The 25,825-nt window shown below is 47.1% G+C and overlaps 1 protein-coding gene across 18 annotated transcripts in view; it reads right to left on the reverse strand.

The window, feature by feature from the left end:
• Positions 1-25,825, reverse strand: part of Pde10a (phosphodiesterase 10A) — a 452,353-nt gene that overhangs the window by 133,299 nt on the left and 293,229 nt on the right. For 2 of the 18 annotated variants that reach the window (XM_087586501.1, XM_087586508.1), the window contains exon 1: positions 5,487-5,772. The exons of 9 other annotated variants lie outside the window; for them this stretch is intronic. In XM_087586501.1, the coding sequence (XP_087442627.1) occupies positions 5,487-5,502 (16 nt within the window). In that variant the 5' untranslated portion in view covers positions 5,503-5,772. Of the gene's footprint in view, positions 1-5,486; positions 5,807-25,825 lie in introns of those variants that run through there. 7 more of the 18 variants (XM_087586506.1, XM_087586542.1, XM_087586510.1 and 4 more) reach the window with 7 other exon arrangements.

A 25,825-nucleotide genomic window follows, 5' to 3' on the forward strand; every position in this document is an offset into this window, starting at 1 on the left:
TCCCTTGCTTGCCTTGTTACTGAAACAAAATCCCTGACAAAAACAACTTATGGAGCGAAGGGTGATTTGGGGCCACAGTCCCAGGGACATTATCAACAGAGGCACGGCAGCTGGTCACACTGTGCCTACAATCAGGAAGCAGAAGGTGGTGTTTCTTCATGGTCTTTCCCCTTTTTATTCTTTCTGGGACCCCAGTACATGGAATGGTACTGCCTATATTCAGGGTGCCTTCCCACCTCAGTTAACACAAGCTAGATGATCTCTCAGAGATGTGTGCAGAGGTTTGCTTCCATGGTGACCACAAACTCCATCAAGTTCACAATCAGGATTAATCATTACAGATCCACACTTTGCCATCTGGACCCTCGAAGGCGACACTTTGAGGCCTTAACTTCCTTCTCCTCGTCTTTCCCCCAGTCCACCTTCAAAAGTCCACACTAGCTTTAAGAGTTCTGACACTGTTCAGCGAGTCTACATGTTTCTCATATTCCATGGCACACAGCCATTCCAAACACTCTCATTCCAAAAGGAAAAGACAGAGGAACAGCAAGGAGAGCCTGGGCCAACACAAGATCAAAACCCAGGAGGGAAAAGCTTGCAGTTCCACTGTGCTGTCTGGGGCTCATGATGGAATCCTCTGCGTTCCAAAGGGAACACGAGAGAGGCATTCTCCTCTGGCTCTGCTGCCTGTAATACTCACATGCAGCTGTCTCAGGCGGCTTCCAGTCCATGTGCAGTGGTCCTCTGTAGGCATCCATGGCCTTTACAACTCCAATGCTCTGGGGTCTCCAATGTTGACCTGGGATTCACCTTCATGGCTCCTTTGCCTCCTTGCAGGAACTCGGTTCCTAACACAGGCTGAGTGGCCTCAGCAGCTCTCTGTAACTGTAGTGAAAGACTCTACAACGCCCCTCATTCCTGCACCTTTCATGTTACTAAACCAGTACCACACGGACAATGCCGCCCAGTTCTGATGACATCTTAGGATGGAGTCTCGCCCTGTTGGACCACAGCTGCACTGGCCTTTATATGCTGACCCTGAGTTCTTTGGTCACTTGTTTTTAGCAGGGAACCCTTTCAATGACTCTCCCACTTTGAGACCTCTCTGCAAATGGATTTGTATTTCCACAAGATGAAGCCTTTGAAGAGTAGGGTCTTGCACTCGGGACGTCTTTCCCGTTTTTCCAATGCACAGTACTGGGTTTCTTTTGAATGTCACTCCTGTCTCCAATAGTTACAGACTCTTTGTCATCTGCACTCCTTGTCTAAAGCCTAAAACTCCCTCAGCAAACATCTTTCCCCACCACCGTTGGCACTACTCTCACATTTCTTCTTTACAATTTGCTATCTCATGCCGTAGCCTTCGGGCGAGCAAGCACTGGGTAGTAGCTATTACCCGAGTACCATGCTGCCTGGAATCTGCCCTGCCAAATCTCTGCACCTTTTAAAGTCATCCTCATACAAATTCTTGTGAGTACAGCACAGCCAGATTCCTTGCCAGAATATAATCTGAATGGCCTCTATTCCAGAGTCTTTGCTTCTCTCTACATTTCTCTCAGCCTTCTGGTCTACCAAACTCCTACTAGAACGTCCCATCAAGCTCTGCTCTGTATTCCATAGCTCAAACCTCAGCCCCAAACTTTTTCACCTTCCTCCCAAACATCACTTCCAAAGAACCATATGGACAACATTTTCACCTCAGCTCGTCGGTACCCACTTTCTCCACTAGTGGCTTTTCTCCTTGCCATGCCAAAATACCAGACAAGGCTGACTTAAGAAGTGAAGGGGTTGTTTCCCTGATAGTGCCAGGGATTCTGCCCATCATGGAGGGAAGGTCTGGCAGCAGAGCCCATTACATCCAGAGTCAGGTAGCAGCGAGTAAAGAATGCTTAAGCTCAGCTTGCTTTTTCCTTTCATAGTCAAACAAAATGGCTGTTCATGGGTCTGGAAGCTTAGAAACCCAAGCTCATAGCGTCAGCAGACCTGTTCCTGACACAGTGCTATTCCTGTGTCCTTGCCTGGTAGAAAAGGATGGCAGGCTCTCTGGGGCCTCTTTCCAGGGTGTCAAATTCCATTTATGATAGAGGCACCTTCCTGGCCTTCAACCTCCCAAAGAGCCCACAATTTCACGCCTGTGGCTTTGGAGATTGCGTTTCCACAAGTAGGTTTGAAAGAACTCACGTGTGTTTACATCAAGGTAATGTCCCAAGTCCAACATGTGATTTCCCTCCAAAGCCTAATCTTGGAGTTGTATGAGCTAAAATTGGGTGCCTCCATAGGCGTGTTTTCCTGAAGGCAAACGCATCAGGAAGTCTTGTTCACTGTGCCTTTAAATGTATCAACAACTCCCCCTCCCTCCATTTCTGAGTGGCCCTCCTGAAACCCACAGGTCACCATCCACCCTTGCTGGTCGCCAGCCTCCTACTTGTCTCCTTCTCGTTCTCACCCTTCTACTCCAATTGAGTGGATGGAACACTCTTAGTAAGTGATGAAGTCACTTCTCAAAACCCTCCCATGACTCCCCGTCTCCACAGAGTCCCTCGAGGGAGCTCTCGCCGGTATGGCTTTTCCTGATGCCTCTAAATATTACAGCCATGCTCACAAGCACAGCCTGTGCTCGCTGCCTCTCCCGCCATAGGACCTGGCTCTTCAGCCTCCTGCATGCCCCACCTGCCCTGAATCTCAGCTCACACTTCATCGTCCTATTTCAACCTTTTGAAATAATTAAAATTATGACTATATTCTATATCCTTACCATGAGTCTAGTATATCATCTGCATATCTTATTATTTTTGTATTTTCCTCTTTCCCTAACAGATATCAGGGAACTGGTATGTGTGTGCACACATGTACACATATACTCAAATAACTGAAATATGCGTGCATATTCATGTTCACTGCTTTGCTCCCATCCCTAAGAAAAATGCTTGTCAAAACAATCAGCACCAAAAAATAATCTTCTACTCAAACTACAATGTGGCATATCACGTTTGCACGCACAAACACACTCAAACACAGGTGCTCTATCCAGTCATGAGTTAGGAAAGCGTACCCCATGGATGACATTTTTTCTTAACAGCTAGTTCCATCCAATACAGAGGACTAGAAGGCATAAATCCAGTCTTAAATGCTGAATTAGTCACAAAGTTACCTCAATCCCTAAGTTACACACACGAGTGGGAACCAAATTCAACAATGGCTGTACTTGTACACAGATATTTCTCCACTTAGAACTCAGATCTCCGTCACAGAAACATCTTCTCTATGTAGGTGGCCTCAGATGATTAGCATGAATGCATTATTAACCTAAAGGGCTCCCTCAACTGAAATGTAACACAAGAAGATCAGGAAATATTGCACCCGGCAGAAGTAAAGGCACCCTAAAGAGTGACTGCCACGTTACGTATTCCAGTTTATTCTTCTCTAGAACTCGATAACCGTGGACACGATACCAAAATAAACTAAAGCAAAAGATTTAAAGTCAGGATGATGTCAGGTGTCCATATGGTTTTAGACACATCCTTCACGGGGCCTTAAGTCCAATGAGTTGTGATAGAGTGCAAACAGAAGCCAACAGAAAAAAAGTCCTGGTACAAAAGAAAGAAAGAAAGAAAGAAAGAAAGAAAGAAAGAAAGAAAGAAAGAAAGAAAGAAAGAAGGAAAGAAAGAAAGAAAGAAAGACAAGAAAAGGCAACAGGCTGTGTACAGCCCTACATGCCATAGTATGGTAGCTGTCCCCTACAAACCAAGCAAGCGCAGGCAGTCCCCCAGCACAACTGCCTCTTAACAGGCATGTGTAACAACCCAGTTCATTTCTTTCTCGGCTTTGGCTAAGAAAAAGAGCTTGCTGGTTTGATCTTAAGATGCCAATATAAGCTTTAACAATTATGCAATCCTTATATAACCAATTATATTTGAGGATGGTATAACTTTTTTCTGACTTGTTATTCACACCCGCTCTCCTTCCAGATCTTCGAGAGAAAAAGACATAAATGATACCACAGAGTCCTAGAAAGTAGGACCTAGGTGGAAAGCACTAACAGTTGGCTGTCTAGATTTCTTTTGAAGCAAGGAAAATTAGAAGCAAATACAGTTAGCAAATTGTGTCTAGAGTTTTCCAAATTTGGACAGCCCTCCATTCATTTAGGCTGTGGGCACAACACTGAATGCCTATTGGATGCCCCTTTTGCAATGGCTGCATCCTCAGGGTCGAAGTGTTGGAACCGATGCTGACAAGCACCACAGAATTTGTTCTCAACCTGTGGGCCACAACCCTTTGGGGGTCCCTTATCAGATATCCTGTGTACCACTCATTTGCATAGCTATTCATGTATAACAGTAGCACAATTCTATGGTTAGGGGTCACCACAGCGTGAGGAACTGTATTAAAGGGTTGTAGCAATAGGAAGGTGGGAGACCACTACTGTTAGGATTCCTTTGAAAATGTAGTTAACGCAGAGACGACTTTTTAAGACACGACTTGGAACATGACGAATGCTCAGGAAGTGGTTCTGTGGATGGATCCCTTCTGTTTCCATCAAGCACATATGCTGGGTAAAGTCAACAGATCCACCTTTAAACAAAAATCACTTCCTTCCTGTCGATTTTCAAACAGGTTGAGAAAATTACTAAACTCCTAGCTACTACCACTCGGAACCCTGGCGCAGGAGTCAACTTGGAGAAAAACAAAACAAAGTGAGCTTGCCTGTGGCTCCCTTTCGGTCAGGCCATCATCTCTGCTGCTTGGGCGATACCTCCAGGTCTCTGTAGGTGGGTATTTCCTTCTACTTCCTCCTCCCTTCCAGTTTCTTCTCTCCAGCCCCTCACGAGGCAGACAGAGCCACCATCAATACTCGCAGGCTCACCCCAGCCCACACACATTACTCTAGCCCATCCGCTTTATTCTGCTCATCTCTGAACTAAGGGGGTAGCCATGAGCACCCTGAGAGGGGGCAAACAACCAGAGTGAATTTCACGCCAGCCATCTCACTTCCGGGACAGCCAGTGTCCCCCAAGAGTAACCAATAACTGTCCCGTTGAAAACAAAGGAAAACCAGAGCAAGCAGTTAAACGGAATCCACGGTAAAGCACAAGCCCTTGCCTTAAAAGGCAAACAGATCTTTATGTGCAGTCCTTGTTCTGGGCAGCTCAAGCAAGGGACACTGGGATGGAGCTTTCTCTGCTACCAAACACAGTATCTGCAGGCCTCTCTTCTCTTCCCTCAGCCCAGCTCTTTCCAAGCTCCTGTCTGACAAGTTCCTGGGCAATTAGTTTGGGGTTTCACTTTTGTCACCTCCTGAGCTCCTAGAGTCACGGAGGAACCCTAACGCTACCACTGTTTCCATCACTAACCCATACTGGCAAGATCGCATCGGCTACCAACTGGTCTCTTGAGACAGCCACTTAAAGAATCTGTCTTGAGACAGGCACAGTGCGCGCTTACCAAACACGCGTTTCTATGATGATGAGAACGAGCAGCTTCCTCACCAAATAGTTTTTCCATGCCACATGGAGCAGGGAGGCCTTGCTAGCCAACAGCTCAGGGCGCGTGGGCTGCCCCCTGGGCCTCATCAGCAGCTCAGCTCTTGGGTTTGGCATCAGTATACAGACGTCCCCAGGAATGTGGCTTTGCCCAAATCCTCAGAATCCTTTCTTTCTTTCTTCCTGGACTGAAAGGCAACACAGCACCAGTGGGGTCTTCCACTGCTCAGCTCCCTCCGGTCAGGTTGACCAACCGCCCTCCAACAGACTCTAACTGCTCACCTCAGGTCCCAGCTTGTTCCCTTCACGCTGCTGACATCACAGCTGACCCTGGAATCTTCACCTCACCACACCCGACATGTCCCTGCCCAGCCAAAGGCCTCAAGTGAGGCTCCAACACCTTGCCGCCAGTCACCTTCACTCTTTTAGGGAGCCCATAGAGGAGGACACATTGGGTTTTCAGCACTACAGATTTGGGGAGACATTGCCAACATGGCCTGCAGCCTTTCCAAGAGGCTAACGGCTCGCTGGGGAAAGGGTGGCCCTCCCTCCAGCGTAGTTCTAAAGAGGCTGTCTGTGATGCTGCAGTGAATGGCTTCTCTGTGAGGTGAGGTTTGGGGGTTGGACTAGAACAGTCTGACGAGAAGATGAGAAAGCACCTTTTGAGACGCTGCATCTGCTCTCCACTGATCTCCTGTAGAAAATTGGCATTCATTCCCCATCAGACTTTTCACTAGCAAGATGTGTGTTCTACATGGGTCTTGAGACGTCTGCATCCAGCCCAGACCTTATCTATCCACACTCGGCTGCCTTTAAATACGTTTAGGCACAGTCCTATCAGATGTAATCATAGGTTGGTATTTTACACTGGGTGTAGAATACACATCTGTAATTGTATCACGTGGGAAGCTGAGGCAGGATCTGGAGTTCAAAGCCACTTTCAGACTCCTAGAGAGCTCAGTGTCAACATAAGCTGTACAAGACTGTCTCATAGAACAAAACAAACCAAGGTACTGGCAAAATCTTGCTCCTACTCTGTCCCCTCCACTCCTGCTTGATGAGTAAAGACTGAACTCGTAGGACTAGCAGATGTGGAAAGAAGGATCAGCCACATGCAGCCCACAAAGTCTGCGACATGTTCTCAAGAATGTGTAAAGCACTAGCAGGCCCAGCATCGAACGCTTCCTGATAGCTAACTCAGGAGACTGAGGCTGGAGGAGTTAGAGTTCAAATCTCCCTGGACTTTATCAAAAGACCCAGCTCCCATTCTGCACCCAACCCAAACAAACAAACAAACAAACCAACAAAAAGTTTCAAAAGGGGAATGAATGAGGGAGTGGGAAGAAGAGAGGAAAGGAATGGGAATGGTGGGTTTTTTTAAGACCACCTGCCCCATCTTTCTAATACAATTCAGAAGAAAAAAATGTATTTTCATTGTTTCCCTGAGGATGTTGCTTCTGTGCCACACACTTGCTAGAAGTCGGCTTCATGGTTCGTCTTAAGTTTATGGGCAGATGCTTTCTCCTTTCCGGTGGCCTTTATTATTTGCTCCTAGTTGCACTGCCTACTCAGTGAGAAGCCATATGTGGGTTTGTATTACACTGCCTCAGAGTGGCCAGAAAGAAGGAATTCCGCAATGAAACGGCCTGATCTAAGTAACTACGTTCAACCTGGCTTTGCCCAGCCTGCAGTAATTACATACAAGATAACGGCAAGCAATAGAGAAAGCTCTGTTTTAAAAACAGACACGCAGGCTAGATGGGACGGCACATGCCTTTAATACCAGCACTTGAGAGGCAGAGGTAGGCAGATCTCGAAAGTTCCAGGACAGCCAGGGCTACCCAAAGAAATGCTGTCTCAAAACAAAACAAGGAGTAACAATAACTACTAAACAAACAAACAAATAAATAAATAAATAGACACGGGGCCATTATATAAGTTGCCAAAACAAGTTTGCCTTCAGTTGTGATCATTCAGCTGTCTTCTGGGTTGCTTTCTGATTCAGGAAAACCCCTCTCCCCCACCCCCACTCCCACCTCCACCTCCACCCCACCCCCACCCCCACTCCCACCCCCACCCCCACCATGGCCTCTGTGTATGTGGGAAGGTGGTCTGTGTGGGTCTGTCTGTCTATGTCTGTGTGTTTGTGTGCATCTGTATGTGTGTGTCTCTGTGTGTGTTATGTGTCTGTGTGTGTTATGTGTCTCTGTGTGTCTGAGTCTCTGTGTGTCCGTGTGTGTCCGTGTGTGTGTCCATGTGTCTATGTGTCTTTGTGTCCGTGTATCTGTTCATGTCTGCTGAAATGCATATGAAGAGACCAGAAATCAACATCAGATGTCCTCCTGCTCTCCACCGTATTTTTTGAGACCCGGTCTCTAACTGAACTAGGTGCTCGATTGGCTAAACAGCATGTTCTAGGACCTTCCTGCCTCTCCCCTTGCCCTTGCCTCCAGTGCTAAGAGTGTGAACATGCACCTGCCGCACCCAGCTTTTCATGGGTGCTGGGAATCCCAGTTCTGGTCCTCAGGCTTGAGTGTCTGGGCCCTCTGCCAACTGAGCCATTTCCCAGCCCTGCGCTGCTATCTACTGCTTTCGTCACTCCCCCATGGTCTGCAGCACCCTCCACAGCCTTTGATGGTGACGCGAGGAACACACGTGGGAATGTGGGCTGTGGTAACCTGAAACAGAGTGGGGAGCCAAGTCCTCCTGACCCAGCGTGGTATCACTGCCTATCCTGTTCCCACTTCTAGATGCCACCCACCCTCATGACCCACCCGCACATCCCCACCATCATACCCCTTCTCAATAGAGCAGCCTGTGGGAGGCGGCCTAGAGAATTAGCCTATTTGCCTCTATGACTAAAGTGTTTTGATCCCTCCTGGGGGAATTTTTCAATTCTAATGGAAGATTCCTGGAGAAATAAAGGCTCTGTGAGCATCCTTGCAAATGCATGGTGGTTTCAATCTCTGTGAGACAGAGAGGGAGGAGCAGAGACAGATCTACCAGGAAGCTAAGTGTCAAGGCCCCACACTTAAGTCTGGGAATGGCCTAATAGTGAGTGGAGATTCCTAAAATTCACAAAGAGGGGTAGTTGAGCATTCTTTTTCTTAAGGTGAGCACATGCTCGATAGAAGTTCAAAGCCCAGGGCTTCTGAGTCATATCTTTGAAAAGAATCGGGCACACTTCAAAGATAGACCTGTTCTGTGATGCCAACCTCAGACTCGTTACTCTTTTTGTGGGACCGTGGAAGCTGTTTATTCCAGAATCTGAAGCAAATTCAGGCTGAATTTAGAAGGGGGTAGAGAAGGAGTCAAAACAGATTTCATCTTTAAAGAGGACAAAATGATTGACTTAGAGCATGCTGTGACAACTGCTAATGACCTGCCCCCCTTCCAGATGTGCCTGGCGCTGATCAATAGGTTTCTCTTACAGACTATCAGTGCTTAAATGAAGACTCTATGTGAGAACTCCAGGGCTACAGGTATGGGCTGCAGCCCATGACAGCTCCTGCTGTTTGTCATGATTTAGCACTGTGCAGTAGTCAAAGGTCAGGGAGGTTGTGACCCATGCAGTACAACGCAGGAAGTGGTTACAACATGAGGGGCAATGGTTGGTAGCACAGTGACACCTCCAACACCCCAAGGCAGCTGGAGGCATTCTAGGGAAAACAGGAAATGACTAGCGAGTATATCCAAACAGCAGAGAAATATTTCAGACAACGGGAGTCTTCAAGACACTTCGTTCTTCCTAAGACACTCCCAGTTCCTCCCACACTGTTCAGATGTAGCCCTTCGCCTAGAGCCTGGGGCATCCCGAAGTCTGCATTAGGAGCAGTCACTCACCCACTGAGGCCCAGCACAGAAACTGGACCCAGCATGCAAAGAAAGGAGCATATTCAACACTAGGCTTTGTTTTGTTTTGAGGTGCTGGAATTGAACCGTGGGGCCCTATGCTTGCAAGGAAAGCACTCTGCCACCGAGCTGCCCGGTGCCTTTACATGCTGTTTCAGAAACTGCATTTTCTTTACAATAAAAGGAATCTGACTTCAAGGTTCATTCACTAAGGATTAAATAATAATAATAATAATAATAATAATAATAATAATAATAATAAAAAGGTAGGATAAACAAATAGTGGCCTGCCCAGCAAGGCTGAGCCAAAGCTAGTATTTAAAAAAAAAAAAGTTACCCTGCTAATGGATATTTCTGCTTGCTTAGGCCAATTCCTACAGAGCCTGCACCTCCAAGGATATGCACAGAGTATAGCAGCCAAGAATTTACAGAGAGGGACGGACAGATGGTTCAGCCAGTGAGTAAGAGGATGGCTGTCCTCTTAGAGGACCCGAGTTCAATTTCTAGCACCCACACGGGGTGGCTCACACATCCATAACGCAGTTGAAGGGATCTCACACCATCTCCTGCCTTCCATGAACATTGTCATACATGTTATACATATACATGCTCTCAGTCCACACACACACACTCTCTCTCTCTCTCTCTCTCTCTCTCTCTCTCTCTCTCTCTCTCTCAAATATTGCTTGGGATTCTCAGAGAAAAATGTACATACAGAATCCCCTGCCCTTATTAGAATCTATATTCTCCCACATACCATTCACATGTATACTGCATGCCAGAGTTAACCATGAATTTTTTTTTTGTGACTATACATTTAATGGCCTTCTTCCCGCATCTGTCAGCATCACACAGCACCCGGCAAAGAGTAGACCCTGAAAAAATAACTCCAGTCAATGAGTCACAGTCTGGAACATTACAATTCTCACCGTCATGGCTTCCCAGTGCTGACAATCGCCGAGCCCTATCTAGGAATCAGCAGCCTCTCAGCTCCGGCCTGCTGGCTAACACAGCCACAGAATGGTCCTCTCACTGTCTTAGAAGTCATACTGCAAGATCCTGTTTCCATACAGTCAGAAGTGTGGAAGGCAGACACATACCCCAGGGTGTTCTTGGTAGCATTTGTGGCAGAACCGAATATGAAGAAGCAGGAGTGTCCTAACGGGCCAGGAGACACCTGCCCACCCACAGAGGTTCCAAGCTGACCGTTCTCTGCGTGCGTAAGTAGAGAGCTGCTCTCGTGGGCGCTGCGATCATGGCACAAAGGAAGAATATGAAAGAAACCATGTCTGTTTGAAGTGGTGATTGCACAGACAGAACTCTGGACATGTATAGGAAGACAGTAGCGTGGTCATGTGCACAGGGAGTAATTTCTCCTCCTTCTCTGAACACAGGGCAGGTTGAGCCTTCACGTAATTCCTATACAGAGAGTAAGGAAGTCGAAAGCGGAACTCTGTGTGCTCTCAAGATTAAACTCAAACCTCCAGGGATACAAACCAGAAGGTTGGGTTCTGTCGGGGGCCACTCCCCTCCCTCCCTATCAGCTCTGTGTCCTTGCTTCCTTTCTCAGTTCCCTCCTGTCCACCCTCCCTGAACTCACTCCCAGGATGCTCTCTCCACACCAGTCCCTCCACGCTGGCTTCCCTTCCTCCTCTGAGTCTCCCTCATCCTTGCATGGTCTCTAAGCTCCCAAAACCCACTTTGAAAACCAAAGCCGGAATAGATTCTCACAGATGCACTGCGCGACCTGTGTACAGCACAAGCCAGAGTTCTGCCCAGCCACCCACTGCCCAGGGAGACTCTGGCTGTGGTTCTCCTTTGTGCCTTAGTTATTCTAATGATAAGTTTCTTGTACTTCTCGGAATGTCTCACAGTTCCCCCATGCTACTTCCCTTAGCCCAGTCCTTCCCTTCCTATTCCAGTATTCGGAGTACAAGGCCACGCCTCCTCTGCACAACTGCCACGCCCCATCCCTTGATGGATCTCCTCAGAGAGTGTCTCCTGGAACGGCAACCATTTCTTATAGGCTGTGAAGGCCCAGGGCTTCAAACTCTGTACACCCGAGTGATTGAAAACTTTGAAACTTTAGGGATGAGACCAGAAGGTCGGATAGCTCAGAAGGCGGGGAAGAGAAACCTAAGACTGCAGCTGAAAGAAGCAGGTTCTAACCAAATCTTCCCAGTTCTCTCTGTTACAGCCCCTTCATCAGCGTGACACTGGGCTGGCTTAGTTTCTCTCCCTGGATCCCTGTTCCAAGGTAACTACTCTCAGCCCCTGCTTTGATCTCGGGATCTTGTAGAGAGATGGGCACAGCGCAGGTGCTCACAGAGGCTGGCTACATCATAGCCGAGGGGGTCGGATAAGGAATTCAGAGCATAGGCACAGTGTTCAAAGTCACACATGTGTGACTGGCAATCAATGATTAACATTGTTAGTGAGCATGGCGACATAAACAAAACACTTTGCCTAGAGCCTGCCCAGGTAAATTCCCAAAAAGGAAAGAGAGCCTTGGTGCCGGCATGCAGGAGTGAGTGTTCATGGCACAATAAACACTACATCTTGGTAACCTAAACCATCAGATGCACTGGCATCCTGGGGCATCCTCCCCTTCTGTCCCACTAAGATAACCATTCAGGACATCACCAACCACCAGAGCCAAGCATGGACGGGCACAGGGTAAATTCTGTCCCCATTAGAGCATGCACCTCATTCCCTTCCACCCCTTACTAGCCACAGAAAGTCACATGATCGCCAGCATAAAAGTGCTAGGAAATGTGACCTTCCCCCAAACCCAGGAGAATAAAGGAACATCTCATCACTGATGTCTACAGTGAGAACCGGGAACAGTGCTTAGAGCAGGCAAGGGAATGGGCTATATAGTTACACAGAGGCTGCACCAGGGTTGGCAAGGCAGAGGAGAGTGGTAAAGCCAGCCTGGGGTAAGGCCAGCCAGGGGTAAAGCCAGCCTGGGGTAAAGCCAGCCTGGGGTAAGGCCAGCCTGGGAAGGCACCTGTGATGTGAGAGGAACAAGCCAATGCGGGGTCCAAGCACAGAGTGGCTAGCTGCTCATCCTGTGCTTGCAGACACATAAGGGCTGGAAACCCAGAGGAATAAGAGAGTTAAGTCTGTCCCTTAGTTAAGATTATTCCTGCACCAATTCAGGGATCTTCCTATTCCAATAGGAACTGATGTGTTTATATTGTTGCTACCTTGTCAAAATTATGCATGTTTTATCTTTTTTCGCTACTTTGGAAAATTAAAAATTTTAATTAATTTTTTAATTTGTGTGTGGGGGGTTTACTCTCACTTAGAAGGAAGCCCCATCTACCAGAGAAGCTAAGGAAGCTCACAGCATAGCCCAACCCCACCAGGGCAGCTAGCCCTTCGTGCTGGAAGTGGGAAACTGTTTATATCATGCCCGATTCCTGAACTCGACTGGCAGTTTATCTGAACTCCGCGTCTTCATCAGGTCACTTAGGAGGCCCATTCGTAGGGATGTAGGGTAGCAGGCATTAACAGTGGGAAGTTCTGTCCGTCTGATCACTCACTGATCTGTTGAATTTAAGATGCCATGCCTGACATACCAGGACAGCACACCAGTTTGATGGCAATCACTTCTGAGTCTCTCTGTCTTCAGCTGAGCCGAGGGAGCACCTGAGGGGACTGTGTGGTCTCAGATCACCCATGGCATTAGGACACGAGAACACACTCCCTCTCTTCTCAAAGACTCACTTTCTCCGTGACAGCCCTTTGGACTCAGTATTGTGTTTGCTAGCATGAAAAGCTCCCAGAGATACTCAAAGACAGCTCTAGTAAGCAGCAGTGAGCCCACCATGCTGCTGCCTGACGTGCCCACATTTCCTTCCTGCACTTTTAGCGGAGGGTGGCTTTGCTTGTGTTTGAGAGATCAGAAAGGTCCTAGAGAGACAGAAGATCTTTCTAGTGTACGTTCCCATCTGTAAACTACTGAGTCACTTTTGGCAAGAGTCCAAGTTTCCTGCCTACCTTCTTACCTCAGCTTTCCCTTTAATAATCAAAAGAGGTAACGTTGAGCTGCCACTACAATTGTGCATGCGCCTGTGTGCAAGGTGTGGGTGTGTGCATGCGCATGTGTGTGTGCATTCGTATGTGTGTGTGCCTGAATGTGTGTGTGCCTGAATGTGTGTGCCTGAATGTGTGTGTGCCTGAATGTGTGTGCATGAATGTGTGTACATGCATGTGTGCATTGTGTACATGTGTGTGCGCCTGTGTATGTGCATGTGTGTACATGAGTGTGTGTTGGTGATCGATGTGTGAATGGTCCTTAATTAATGTCAGAGTCCCTCCTACTGTTATTCCTTCCCCTGGGTTCTGCTTGTCTGTCTGCCCTCCTAAAATAGAGTTCCTTCCCTGTGAATGAAATGTCAACATACCCTTTCAACTCTAAGATAGAAACAGGACTCGTAATGAGTTAACAAACCGGGACCCACTGCAAACTGTGTATGTAACAGGAGAATGCACACTGTTGAGCCATCCCATGGAGAGCAGCACTTGTTACTACATGATATCCCAGCTCTGTCGTGATTGACACCCAGACCTCTCAGATGACTACAGTCAGATCCACCCTGTTTCACAACCACAGGAAAAGGGAGGGAAGAAAGCTCTGCTGAGATCCACTGTGGCCTTGCCCTTGAGTCTGGCCTAAATTACACACCTTCTATGTGGCGGGAAAGCCAGGTCTGTCACCAGATGGGGCATGCGAAAACTGACTGTGCAGAGCCAGCAGTAATTGCTACTGCCATAGACGTCCCTCGTCCGTCCCTCTCGATATGGTTCACTTCCTCTCTGACCACCCATCGCCTGCAGCCACCAGCTCTATGGGAGCAGACATTCCACACTGCATTTCCTTCGGTGCGACATCAAGGAAACTCTCCAGAAATATCAACACCGTCCTCTGAAGGAACGCCTACCCTGGTGTTCGCATTAAATAGGTGGATTTTCTCGTAGTGGAGATTGTACTATTTAGGCTGCTTGGTCAGTCACTAGAGGTCAACATTCTTCCTCAGCTGATGATGTAACTAACCAAGTCCCTTTTGATACCATCACTAGTAATCATCGAGGTTACTGATGGAGAACCCTACCTTTCCTACCGTGGGGGAATACCTCCTTATCTCTCCTTCTCCCTAGTCCCAGAGTATGGACATCTATACACAGGACCCCTCAGATTTACTCAGAATTTTAAAAGTAATGGAATACTGGAAAATAACCATTAGCAACAAATATCCCAGGAAGGCTACTGGATTAAGCCATCCACGGTAAAACGGACTCAGTGAGACTGTTCTAGAGAGTAAGAGAATGTGGCTTCCTGACTGGGAAGCCTTTGCTATCGCCTTATCCTAGCTACAGGCCCTCTCCTGGCCTCCCCTTCCAAGTAAGACCAGGGCAAGAAGACATCACAGTCTCCACCCCCAAGAACAGACACTTGACAGTTTCATGCTAGAAAACGGTGCGAGAGCTAAACATGAGCTTTTCACCCTCCGTCATCAGGAATACACACTGAGGACATTAGAATATTAAAATAGTCCACAGGACACTTTCTCCCACATGATTGAAGACATGAAGCCAAGTCCTTGGTTACTGCTGCGGTTGCAACCAGAGCCCATGCAGAGTAACACAGCCCAAATTAACAACTAAAATATTTAAAGACTGAGTCAAGAAAAACAGTATCTTCTCTTTGTTTAGAATAATTTTTATTTTTCCCATTTCTCTCTGCATGGGCTGTTTGTTGTTCTTGTTTGGTTTTATTTGTTTCAGTACAAGGTCTCACTATGTAGCCTTGACTGACCTTGGACCTTACCATATAGACCAGGCTGGCCTTGAACTCAAAGAGATTTGCCTGCCTCTGCCTCCCAGGTACTGGGTTTGAGGGGGTGGGCCTCTATAGCTGTCACAGAACTTGTTTTTAAGAACTACCTTGGAATGCTGCACGGTTGCACAGGTATATTTTAAACTAAACAACGAGCCTCTCACTGCTTCTACCTCCTGTACCCCGTGGTGAACCAGAATCTCGGGTTGTCCATGGAAGCTCTTTTAAAGAGTAACAGGATAAACTTTTTGCATGTTTGAGGTTTTTTTTAATGTAATAATTCTATATTTGGTGATCCAGGGTTTAATGCAGTTTTAAAATGCCTGGCTGAGGCCAGCAAGATGGCTCTGTGGGGAAGAATACCCCCCACTAAGCCAGAACCTTGAGTTCAGTTCTGGGGATCTGCACGGTGGAAGGAGCAAACCAGCTAAAGTTGTCCCTTGACCCACACCCGTGCATGGTGTGCATGTGTACAGGTGCAGAATGGACACTCACCCACGCAACTTAGTAAATCCATGTAATTTTAAGATTAATGCCTAGTTGTACACTGAGGGGAAGCTATGAAGTTGTGAAGAAGTTTTAAAGTTGTTATTTGAATCTCACATGATAGTACTTAACTGAGCTCCTCTTTCAAACAGCAGCATAGATGTTCGAGAGCCATATTTTAGCTCACCATAACATACTCCACGGGCTGGAGAGATGGCTCAGTGGTTAAGCCACACTGCTCAGCAACCCAGGTTTGGCTCCCAAGACCCGTATAGCAGCTTGTAGTTATCTATAACTCCAGTCCCAGGGTATCCAGTACCCTCTTCTGATGCAAAGGCAATACAATCTTTTGTTTTTTAAAGCTATACACTCACCCTCGCTTCTCTCTTGGGCTTTGACACTGACAGTGATGACAACTGTCAGCCTGTGAGTTTGGCTTGTTTGGGCAAAATGCCAATCAAACAGTGGGATGGGGCCGATCGAGCATCTTTCTGTACAAGCCAACCTCCCTGACCCGACGTCTTCATTCACTGGCCCCGGAGCGTCACGCTGTCTCGTACCGCCTCATTTCCCACTGACTCTCCTCTCCCCGGTCAGTGCCTCACTCCTGGACCCTGATGGACTGCTGCTACCTTGCTCCCTCTTCTTTGTCTTCACTGTCCAGAGCTGACCTTGTCTGGGTCCAGTAAGCCAGGCTTGTCTGTGACTCCTGCCTCACACTGCTTCTTTACACCCTGGCTTGTCCAGGCTCCTGCAACAACCCCCCCCCCATCACCAAACCCTCCCCCTCCCCCACCAGCTCCCACACCTCCCCCACCAGCTCCACCAAGCCTCTTGTGTTTTGTGCACGGCTTCTTCTAGGAAAGCGTCTCCTTATGTCTTTCCTGCGACCCTTCTGGACAAAAGGGCTGTCTTCATTCTGATCATTACTGCTGTGTTGCTATATTGGTGGGATCTAGCAGAGTTCTTGGAGCATAGTAGACAGTCAGTGAATATCTGAATCACTGCTTAAGTGACTTAAAATGGAGAAACTATTTAAAATTCCCTAGGCAGGATTACTGACTCTCCTAGTCAAACATAAAGAAGGAACTCAGAACTTGGGAGGTGTTCATCGCAAAGAATATAATAAAAATAAAAATCTCAGCCAGGGATTAAAGCATTTCATTGGATAAATTTGTAGAGATCCATGTATGAATGGACAGCTTAGGTCCATTCGTTATTTCTCAGATAAAGGAGTCAAATTTGCTAAGTGGACTGCCCATGATAATGAGAGAAAACCTATTACAAATATATCGGCTTTCTCGAAACAATCCTTCCATCGGGTCGTCTCAGTAAGCTGCCCCAGATGCTTCTGGGGTGAGCATGCTCAAAACAAGGCTGGAGTTTTTACATGTGTGACAAGCAGAAGCAAAAGGCAAAGACGGTGGCTTGTGATAAAAGCACAAGATAAAAGCCAGCTTGTCATTTTAGACAATAAAACATTTGCAAGTCTGAGGTCCTTTTTGACAGATGATAAATACCAAAACCTCCAGGTCTTATTTTAAGCCCCCTTCTTATCAGGGCCATACCTGTATGTAAGAGTAGTTCTGCCTTGCTGAGGTTGGACTTACTGGAACTTTACTGGGAATGCCCTAGCTTCACTCACACCGTGACAGTGACAGTAGCACCTCCTGAGTGTGTGTCCCTTCACCCAGCCCTGGCTGGAAGTCTCTGTCATCTTCTGATTCCTAAGATCTAATCCCAGGCTCCTGTTGGGCTTGCAGCACTGCAGAGGAATGCGGGACTCCACACCTCAACAGAAACAAGGAAAGCTCAGCAGAACCTTCCCTCACTGATTCAAACTAGGAATCTTTTTTTTTTTTTTCTTTTTTTCGGAGCTGGGGACCGAACCCAGGGCCTTGCGCTTGCTAGGCAACCGCTCTGCCACTGAGCTAAATCCCCAACCCCCAAACTGGGAATCTTAAAGACTGACTTTTACCCACAGATTTGGATATGAATTCCGTCAGTCTTACGCCTGATTGGCCTTTTGGAAATACTGAATGTCGAGAAAACTGTTTCAACACTATTTCCTCTCTCCTGAATTTTCCTGCGGGAATGCACAAAAGGCATTGCTGGTCAGATGTGTCTTAGTCCCTTTGTCTCTGTCCACATGACAGGGACTCATATTAGTCTCCTGTCCTACCTAGAGACCTATTTGGAGCCAGGTTATAAACCAGTTTGAAACCGAGTGTCCACTGTGGCACAGAGGAGTGGCCTTCCCTGACTACATTTAGCAGGCAGCAGTGCAGGGTTCCAGGAGTCTCTTCTGTGGCCAGCATGTGTGGGGTGAGGGAGGGGATGTTCAGAAAGGAGTTGATCCTTGGCAGGCAATAGGAAAATGCTCTCTGTAAACAGGATTGTATCCTGAGTAGCCATCACTCCATTTGAAAAATATTTCCCTTGTGCACACAGTCTAAACAATAGGAGAGCTTCTGTGAACTGTTCCTAAGATCTCCCTGTGAAACTCAGTGAGACACTGGCTAGTGGATAGAGGAGATAGTATTGTGGGGTGTGCTCAACTAGGACCCCCAAATTCTAGTCTACTAGGAGACGTGTCATGAGACACTGTATTTCAAAGACTGGAGCCCCTCTGATATGAATGAATTGTCTTGTTAATGAACAATTTCTCCGGAGTTTAGAAACTTAAACTGCACTCCTCAGGATGATTTCTAGCGCAGATAAAGGAAAATAATTCAATTTATAACGCATAAAGATTAAGACTTGCATACTTTTGCACACCACAAGAGTTTTCCTGAAACATTCTGGATTCTACACCAAGGTTTGGGATCAGGTGTTTTCCTTCATCATGTTTTATCGAAACAAATTCAAACCACTGTATCGCACACTTCTGCTTTTAAATCATGTGTTTGATGGCCTGTGGGAGGAGTGGACACATAAGTACAGGGCCATAGAAGCCAGGGAGTCCTCTCCTCCAGCTCTAGTTTACAGACAGCTGAAACGGCTGCTGGAGCCGAACTCAGGTTCACCGCAAAAGAAGTTCTCACTTTTAACCACCATCTCTCCTCTGTACCGCCCTCCTCCAGTTAACCCAATCAATGTGATTTAACTACATTCAACTCTTCTCTTGGGTGAACACAAAATGCATGGCTGCTATTTTTGCATCCGACAAATGCTAGAATGGAAGCTGTGGTGCGACCTTACGGAAGCACACCTTGGTGATGGAGAGACGGCTCCGCAGTCAGGAGCACGGACTGCTCTTGCACTGGACCACAGTTAGGTTCCCAGTACCCGCATGGCGGCTCCTAACTGACTGTAACTCCAGTTCCAGGGGATCTGAGGCCCTCTTCTGGCCTCTACAGGCATGAGGTATACACACATCCACTCAGACACACATGCAAATGCATAAACCATCTTCTTAAAGAAGAAAATACATACTGATGCCGGAGACACTCTCACAATGTAAGGAAACACCTAGATCTGCTCAGGCACATGGCTTGCTCAGACATCACTGCCTCTGGCAGGCAGCGATGACAGCCTCGGGCAAGGTTTACCCAGTGCTGGGTACAGCGATGAATAGACAGGGACTTACCAAAGCCTCAAACCCTGGGAAGGAACCCAAAAGAGCAACAGTTTCACAAACGTCAACATCTTCCGCATTGCCTCAGCTTCAAATTCCACATAAGCCATGTCAGATAAGCTCTAATCTGCTCACCTGTCAGACTGACACTGTCACTTCCCTGGGGACCTGTGGTGCCCTGGGTGGAAGGACTGGTGCCAGGAAGCAGCAGTCCAGGCCGGCCTGGGACTATGGGGTTTCCCAGGACATGAGGCTCATAAGGCTAAGGTGGAAAGTCCCAGTTGACCAACCTCATGGATACAGGCGTGAGTAAGGTCTGCCACAGAGCACAGAGAAAGACGGGCAAGGCAGCGCAGTCGACCCACTGGCCTTGCTTGCAGGGTCCACATGTCTGTGAACAGTTTTGAGTGACCTCAGCAGGGTCAGGAGGGAACCAGCCAGACAGGAAGTAAAGCTCCCATTTCCCCAATCGGCTATGCTAATTACGTAGAAACCGCCTCAAGCGATCCAAGAAGGCTGTAGTGACTCTCAGAAAGTAAATCCTTCTGAAATATTTACAGTTCATATCTTGTGTGGGCTGTTTCCTTGGGTATCCACTGAGCTGACAGAGAGTTCCCGCCTAAGAAAATCACCCGGTCTGGAGGGACTGTGTACCATTTAGAAATTTCTATTTTCTTGTGTGAGTGTTACAAAGTGTTCCATCAGTCAATGGTCTGGGCAGGTTTTAGTGAATCTACCCCAAGGTTTGAAGGCACTGAAAAGGTTAGAGTGGGTGATGTATATGATGAGGCCCAAGCTACCCTTCCCTCTCACTGTGGTGATTAACTGACAGAAACAGATCCAGACAGGAAGGAAGGGTACATTCTGCTGCGTTTTGGTGGTTTAGGTCCATGGAGGGTGGGGGTGCGGGTAAAGAGAGCAAAAATGCATGGTCATACTAGTTAGTATATGGTCCATTTTCCTCCCTTATCCTGTGGGTCCTCCAGCAGGTGGGGAATTGTCTGTGCCAACCTCCGTGGACATGGCCAGCTGAGGTATGCTTCATCAGTCTCTCTGTGTTTCTCAGTCCAACCAAGGAGAAAATCGAGATCAACTATCACACACACACACACACACACACACACACACACACACACACACACCCCTTACCAGCCTTAACATAAACAACTGACATTCAGCTATCCCTGCAAGAACTTCTAAGGTCCCAGCCTACAGTATACTAGTCTTCCCAAATAAAGAATGTGTGTCAGAGAACCTGTGAATACAATCCAGTTCCTCCTGTTCCTGCGCCTTCACTCTCAAATGCTACTTACACTATTTGCCTGTGAATTCGTGTCCTCCCAACAACAACAGCAGCGACCACAACAGTAACCACCACCACTACCATCATAGTCGTCGTCGTCGTCATCATCATCATCATCACTGTCATCATCTTACTTGATACTGTCTGGGCCACTGCATTTTTAGTACATTTTTAGATAGATTTATTTATCTGCCCAGATACTTTGCCTGTATCTAGACCTGTCCACCACTTGTTTGCCTGGGGCCCATGGAGTCCAAAAGAGCGAGTCTGATTGCACTGGAATTAGAGTTACAAGCAGTTGTGAGCTGCCATGTTAGTTCTGGGAATTGAACTAGAGTCTTCTGGAAGAGCAGCCAGTACTCTTAACCACTGAGCCGCCTGTCCAGCCTACCACGAAATATTTTAAACCAAGGGTCTGCATCTATGTCTGTATGCTAAGGATGCCACACTAAGTGCATTTTTCTGTCTGTTTGTCTGTCTAATGATTGATGATTGATTGATTGATTGGTTGATTGGTTGATTTTATCCTCTCTCCTCACCTTGCTGAGCAGGATCTAAAAACATTCTATAGGGAGGTCAGGCAGCTATAAGGGAGGAGACACTTCCTGTAAGTACCTGGGAAATGTCTGCACACCGCACATCAGAACCAAGTGATTTCCCATCAGCTTTGAACTTACCACGAAGTGTGCACCCGAAGGTCCACACTCAGTCCAGAAAGTGTTGAAAAGCTGTGCACACTAGTCGAAACCAAGACAAAGAGGGAAATATCTAGATAACTAAGTCGCCACGCGGTGTGACGAGGCAGAGCAGGGAGCCGGAGGAGGAGGGTGCTACTCCATCTGCTTCTGGATGTCACAGAAGATCCCGGAGCAGTGATTCTCGACCTTCCTCATGCTGGAACCCTTTAATACAGTTCCTCACGTTGTGGTGACCCCCAGCCATAAAACCATTCCAACGGCTGCATCATAACTGTGAGTTTTCTACTGTTATGAATAATAATGTAAATGTTTTCTGGAGGTAGAGGTTGGCCACAGGTTGAGAACCACAGGTCCAGCGTCTTCTGGCCTCCACTGTGGACTGCAAGGCAATGTTCTGTGATGATAAAGAGGACAAGCTGCTGCTACTTAGACGTCACTCTACCGCGGTGCTTCCTCTGTGTACGGTAATGTCTGAGTAGCTGAGGGAAAAGCACTAAAAGGATTCCGATCAAATTTATCTGCTGCTAGAAAATTATACCAGAAAAGGTCAAACTGATTTTAAACCAATAAACTTCATATTGTTAAGAAGTGTCCAAAAGATATGGGGGTGAGGTGGGGGATGAGATATTCAGAACAAGGGTGAGCCTAACAGTGACCAAGCTTCAGAAAGAATCCAAGAGCTACCCTATGGTGGGTACTGTAAGATGAGAAACGCTTTTCCTCGGGCTGGAGAGATGGCTCAGCGGTTAAGAGCACTGACTGCTCTTCCAGAGGTCCTGAGTTCAAATCCCAGCCAACACATGGTGGCTCACAACCATCTGTAATGGGATCTGATGCACTCCTCTGGTGTGTCTGAAGACAGCTACAGTGTACTTATATATAATAATAAATAAAATCCTTAAAAAAGAATAAGAAAGAAACCCTTTCCTTCTGAGACCTAAAAGCCCTTTATCCTTCAACACAGTCTCAGACAGGATGCATACAGCCAAAACTGTCAGGAAAGTCACGCAACAGATTAACACCAGAACCTAGTTCCCTGCCACAGAGCAGCCTCTCCTCCCCTTCTCCCAAAAGCTCACAGGCCTAAACAGCTGTCGCTCTTCAAGCATAAAGTTTGTGTCTGCTGGACCAGGCTACAATGTCTAGTTGCCTGCTAGAATACCAGCGTAGATGTTGCTGTGATGGTGTTTTTTTAAACGCGACCAGCATCTCAGCCTTTCTCCTCTGGGCAGCACAGACTGCTCTTTCTCATGTGGGCAAGCCTCAGCCAATCCGTGTGTGGAAGGGTTTAGGAGCCGGCACTGAGGTTTCTCCATGAAGATGGACATCTCAGCACAACACTGACATGTGCCTGACTGAGCATCTAGCCTGCTGCATGGAACTCACACTTGGGGCTGCGACGCGAAGCCCAGCCCCCACTCAGAAGCTAGTTCCTGAAAGTCAGTGACTTTGTCTTTCCTCCCTCCTCTTCTCTATACTGGTTCTGTTTCTTCTGTTTCTCTGGAGAACCAGAATCTATATTTCCCCTACAAAATCCTCCTATCAATAATGCCCCTCCCCCACCTCTCTCCCACACTCGGGAGAAGAGACACTGGACTCGAAGGCTCATGTTAGAAAGAAATGTTACAGAACACTATGGAGGCAGGACAGCAGCAACTCTGAAACATTGGGCCTGAGTCCCTGAGAGGACCAGAGGATGGAGACGTCCTCTTCAGAGATGAGGAGAAACCAGTTGAAGTCTAAAGCTTAGCATTGGTTTTAAGTGTGTGTGTGTATGTGTGTGTGTGTGTGTGTGTGTGTGTGTGATATGTGTATGTATATAAACTATAATATGCATATTTAACACACAAGTTTTACATAAAACAAAGCATATAAATATATAAATTTAACACATAAATAAATATGTGTATATACATAAAATATATTAAAGTATATATTTTTAAAGTTCAATGTATGATTCTAAATTTAGGAATAATTTAGTAGATAGATTTAAGAGATAAACGATAAATACCAAGAGATTGACTAAGAAGATTAAATACGAGGGGCCCGGCTGGACCCCCTGCCTTTTCTCGTTTAGAGGCTGAGATATCCAATATCCAGTCCTAGGCTGGAAGTTAGAGAGGAGGGCGCTGGCTTTGTCAAGTGAATTCCTCTCACTGAAGAGCGTTATTAGCTCCCACTCACAGGAGCCACTGTGATGGCTGACGGCAGGCGTTGGATAGAGTGAAGCCTGGATTAGGCAGGCACACTTGGGCGTGCTGCCGAGGTGCTTCCCAGGAGGAGGGATGTGGGACAGGGTCTGAGATGGAAACCTGACCTAAATGTGGACGACACCATGGGGGTGGAGGAGCTAGACAGAGGGAAAAAGGAGAAAGCAGCAGCCAGAGCACCCCTAGTCCTAACCTCGACTTGGCAGCATAACACACACCTCCTCCAGGGAGCTGCCAGGCCTGCAGCTGTATCACTGGTTTTCCATGTTCTCAGGCTTTCATGTTCTTGGACTGAGCACCTCATGGGTGCTCTGATGTCTGAGACGAGGTGGCCATGGTGGGTGTTCCAGCCTCTAATGTGTCTTGCCTCAGGGCTCTGACACTTGTCTTGCACCAGGATACCTCCGGGGAGCTACCTAAAGCCTGAAAGATGTGTAGTGGCTCTGTCTCATGCTCCCCTGGAGTACGTGCCACCATGACTGCTCTGTGAGCATAACCTCGGCCTTCATCCTTTCACATCCACCATAGACAATGTGCAGGTTTGCAATCTCAAATCTAATGGGCAACTTGTAAATAAACATTTCTAAATGCAGACATATGGGAAAACATTCAGGGTTAGCCATATTAAACACACGATATAACTATTCAAATAACAGATTTTCACTAGGCTAATAAAAAAAAACACTTGAAATATACATTTTTTTCGAAAGGGGATAACTATTTCTTCCTGACAGAAATCATAGCATTTTGTTTAAATACCTTATCTAAAACACTATGCTTAAAACCCTTAAGATTTTAGGGTTTTTTTTCCTATTATTAGAAATTCAGAGATAAACTAAAAGATACATTGTGGGTTCCCTCTGTTTCTGGTCACTCTTAGTGTCAAGGACTCCACAAGGGAATAGTTGACACACAGGTCATTGCAGGAAAGTGCTGACCTGAGGCAGGGGGATGCACTAAGGTTGTCTTCCAGATCCTTCTAGACCGAGGTCTTATATCACATGTCATATTTAGTTTAGAAGAAGCAACTCCTCAAATGGTGGTTCAAACTGTCTCTAGGAGTCACTTAGTGACAGGGAAGACGGTGTCCAGCCACCCTCCATCATGTTCTAATCTGTCTTTTTCAGCAGAATTAGAATCCCCAGGTTTTATCAGCTAACTCCACCGTCACCTAAGCGTGTAACAGTGCTTTCATGGGGGCTTTCTACAGAAAACTAGAAATGACAATGCTCTGTCAGTTTGATATTAAATAGACAATATATTAGCTCTGTAGTGAAGACTTTGTGATGCATTTTAATGCACAATGATGCTTTCAAATGCATAGTCTGTTAATGATGACCTGCTCCTCCACCCTGCAGCACCAAGGATTGAACCCAGGACTTCATGAATGCCAAGCAAGCACTCTGTCAGCCAACTACATCAATAGCCCTCCTTTTATTTTAATTTTAGAACAAAATGTCAGTAAGTTCCCCAGGCTGACCTTGAACCTGCAATCCTCCTGCCCTGGTCCTCCAAAGTAGCTCTGATAACCAGTTGATGCCTCCAAGCCTAGCTCTTTGGTATCTACACAGCTTTTTTCCTCAATCACACTGTTCAAAATCTACCACATTGTGTGGAAGTCACCAGGGACTGACTGCTCATGTCCTGACCTGAGAACATCACACATACACACACACACACACACACACACACACACACACACACACACACGCACACACGCACGCACGCACACACGCACGCACGCACACGCACACGCATGCACACCACCACAGGAGCACTGCCTATCCTCTGAGCATGTGCCAAGTGCAGAGACCAAGCACACTGGGCTGGCCCTCCATCTCACAGAAAGATGCGGCTTACGGGACTGATGGCTCCTCCTGCTCATTGACACTTGGAGGCCTGTGCGAGCCTGAGAGTCTGCACATCCCAGACTTCTCGACCTATACAACTCCATCTGCCAGAGTGAAACCTTGAACCAAGGAGGGAGTAAACTGAGTCTGAGAAGCCTCCACACCTGCCACTGAGTCCAACACGTGATGCTGAAGCCATTTGCCCACACTGCCTCCCAGTCTCAACTTTGAAAACAATTTCATTCCTCCATTGCTCCATGTGTGATCTAAAACTCTGCCCAGCTAAACTTCAAGTTGGCTGAGAAGCTCCATCAGCGAGATGAAGGCTAATGGTCGGCCACCACAAGAATCTGAAGCAGTTAGCATGTAAGGAAGGAACGGGGACCCAACGTCAGCCTTGGCCAATGGAAACGGAATAACATGGCGTGCCACCGAGGACCAGTTGCCCTTTGAAACTGCTCACAGGCCAGGAAACCAGCCACCCCTTACGAGAGCCTGTCAATGGAAAAAGCTGCCATCACCCC

The sequence above is a fragment of the Rattus norvegicus genome, chromosome 1 (assembly GCF_021556685.1).
Source record: "Rattus norvegicus strain SHRSP/BbbUtx chromosome 1, alternate assembly SHRSP_T2T, whole genome shotgun sequence".
NCBI classification, from domain to species: Eukaryota; Metazoa; Chordata; class Mammalia; order Rodentia; family Muridae; genus Rattus; species Rattus norvegicus.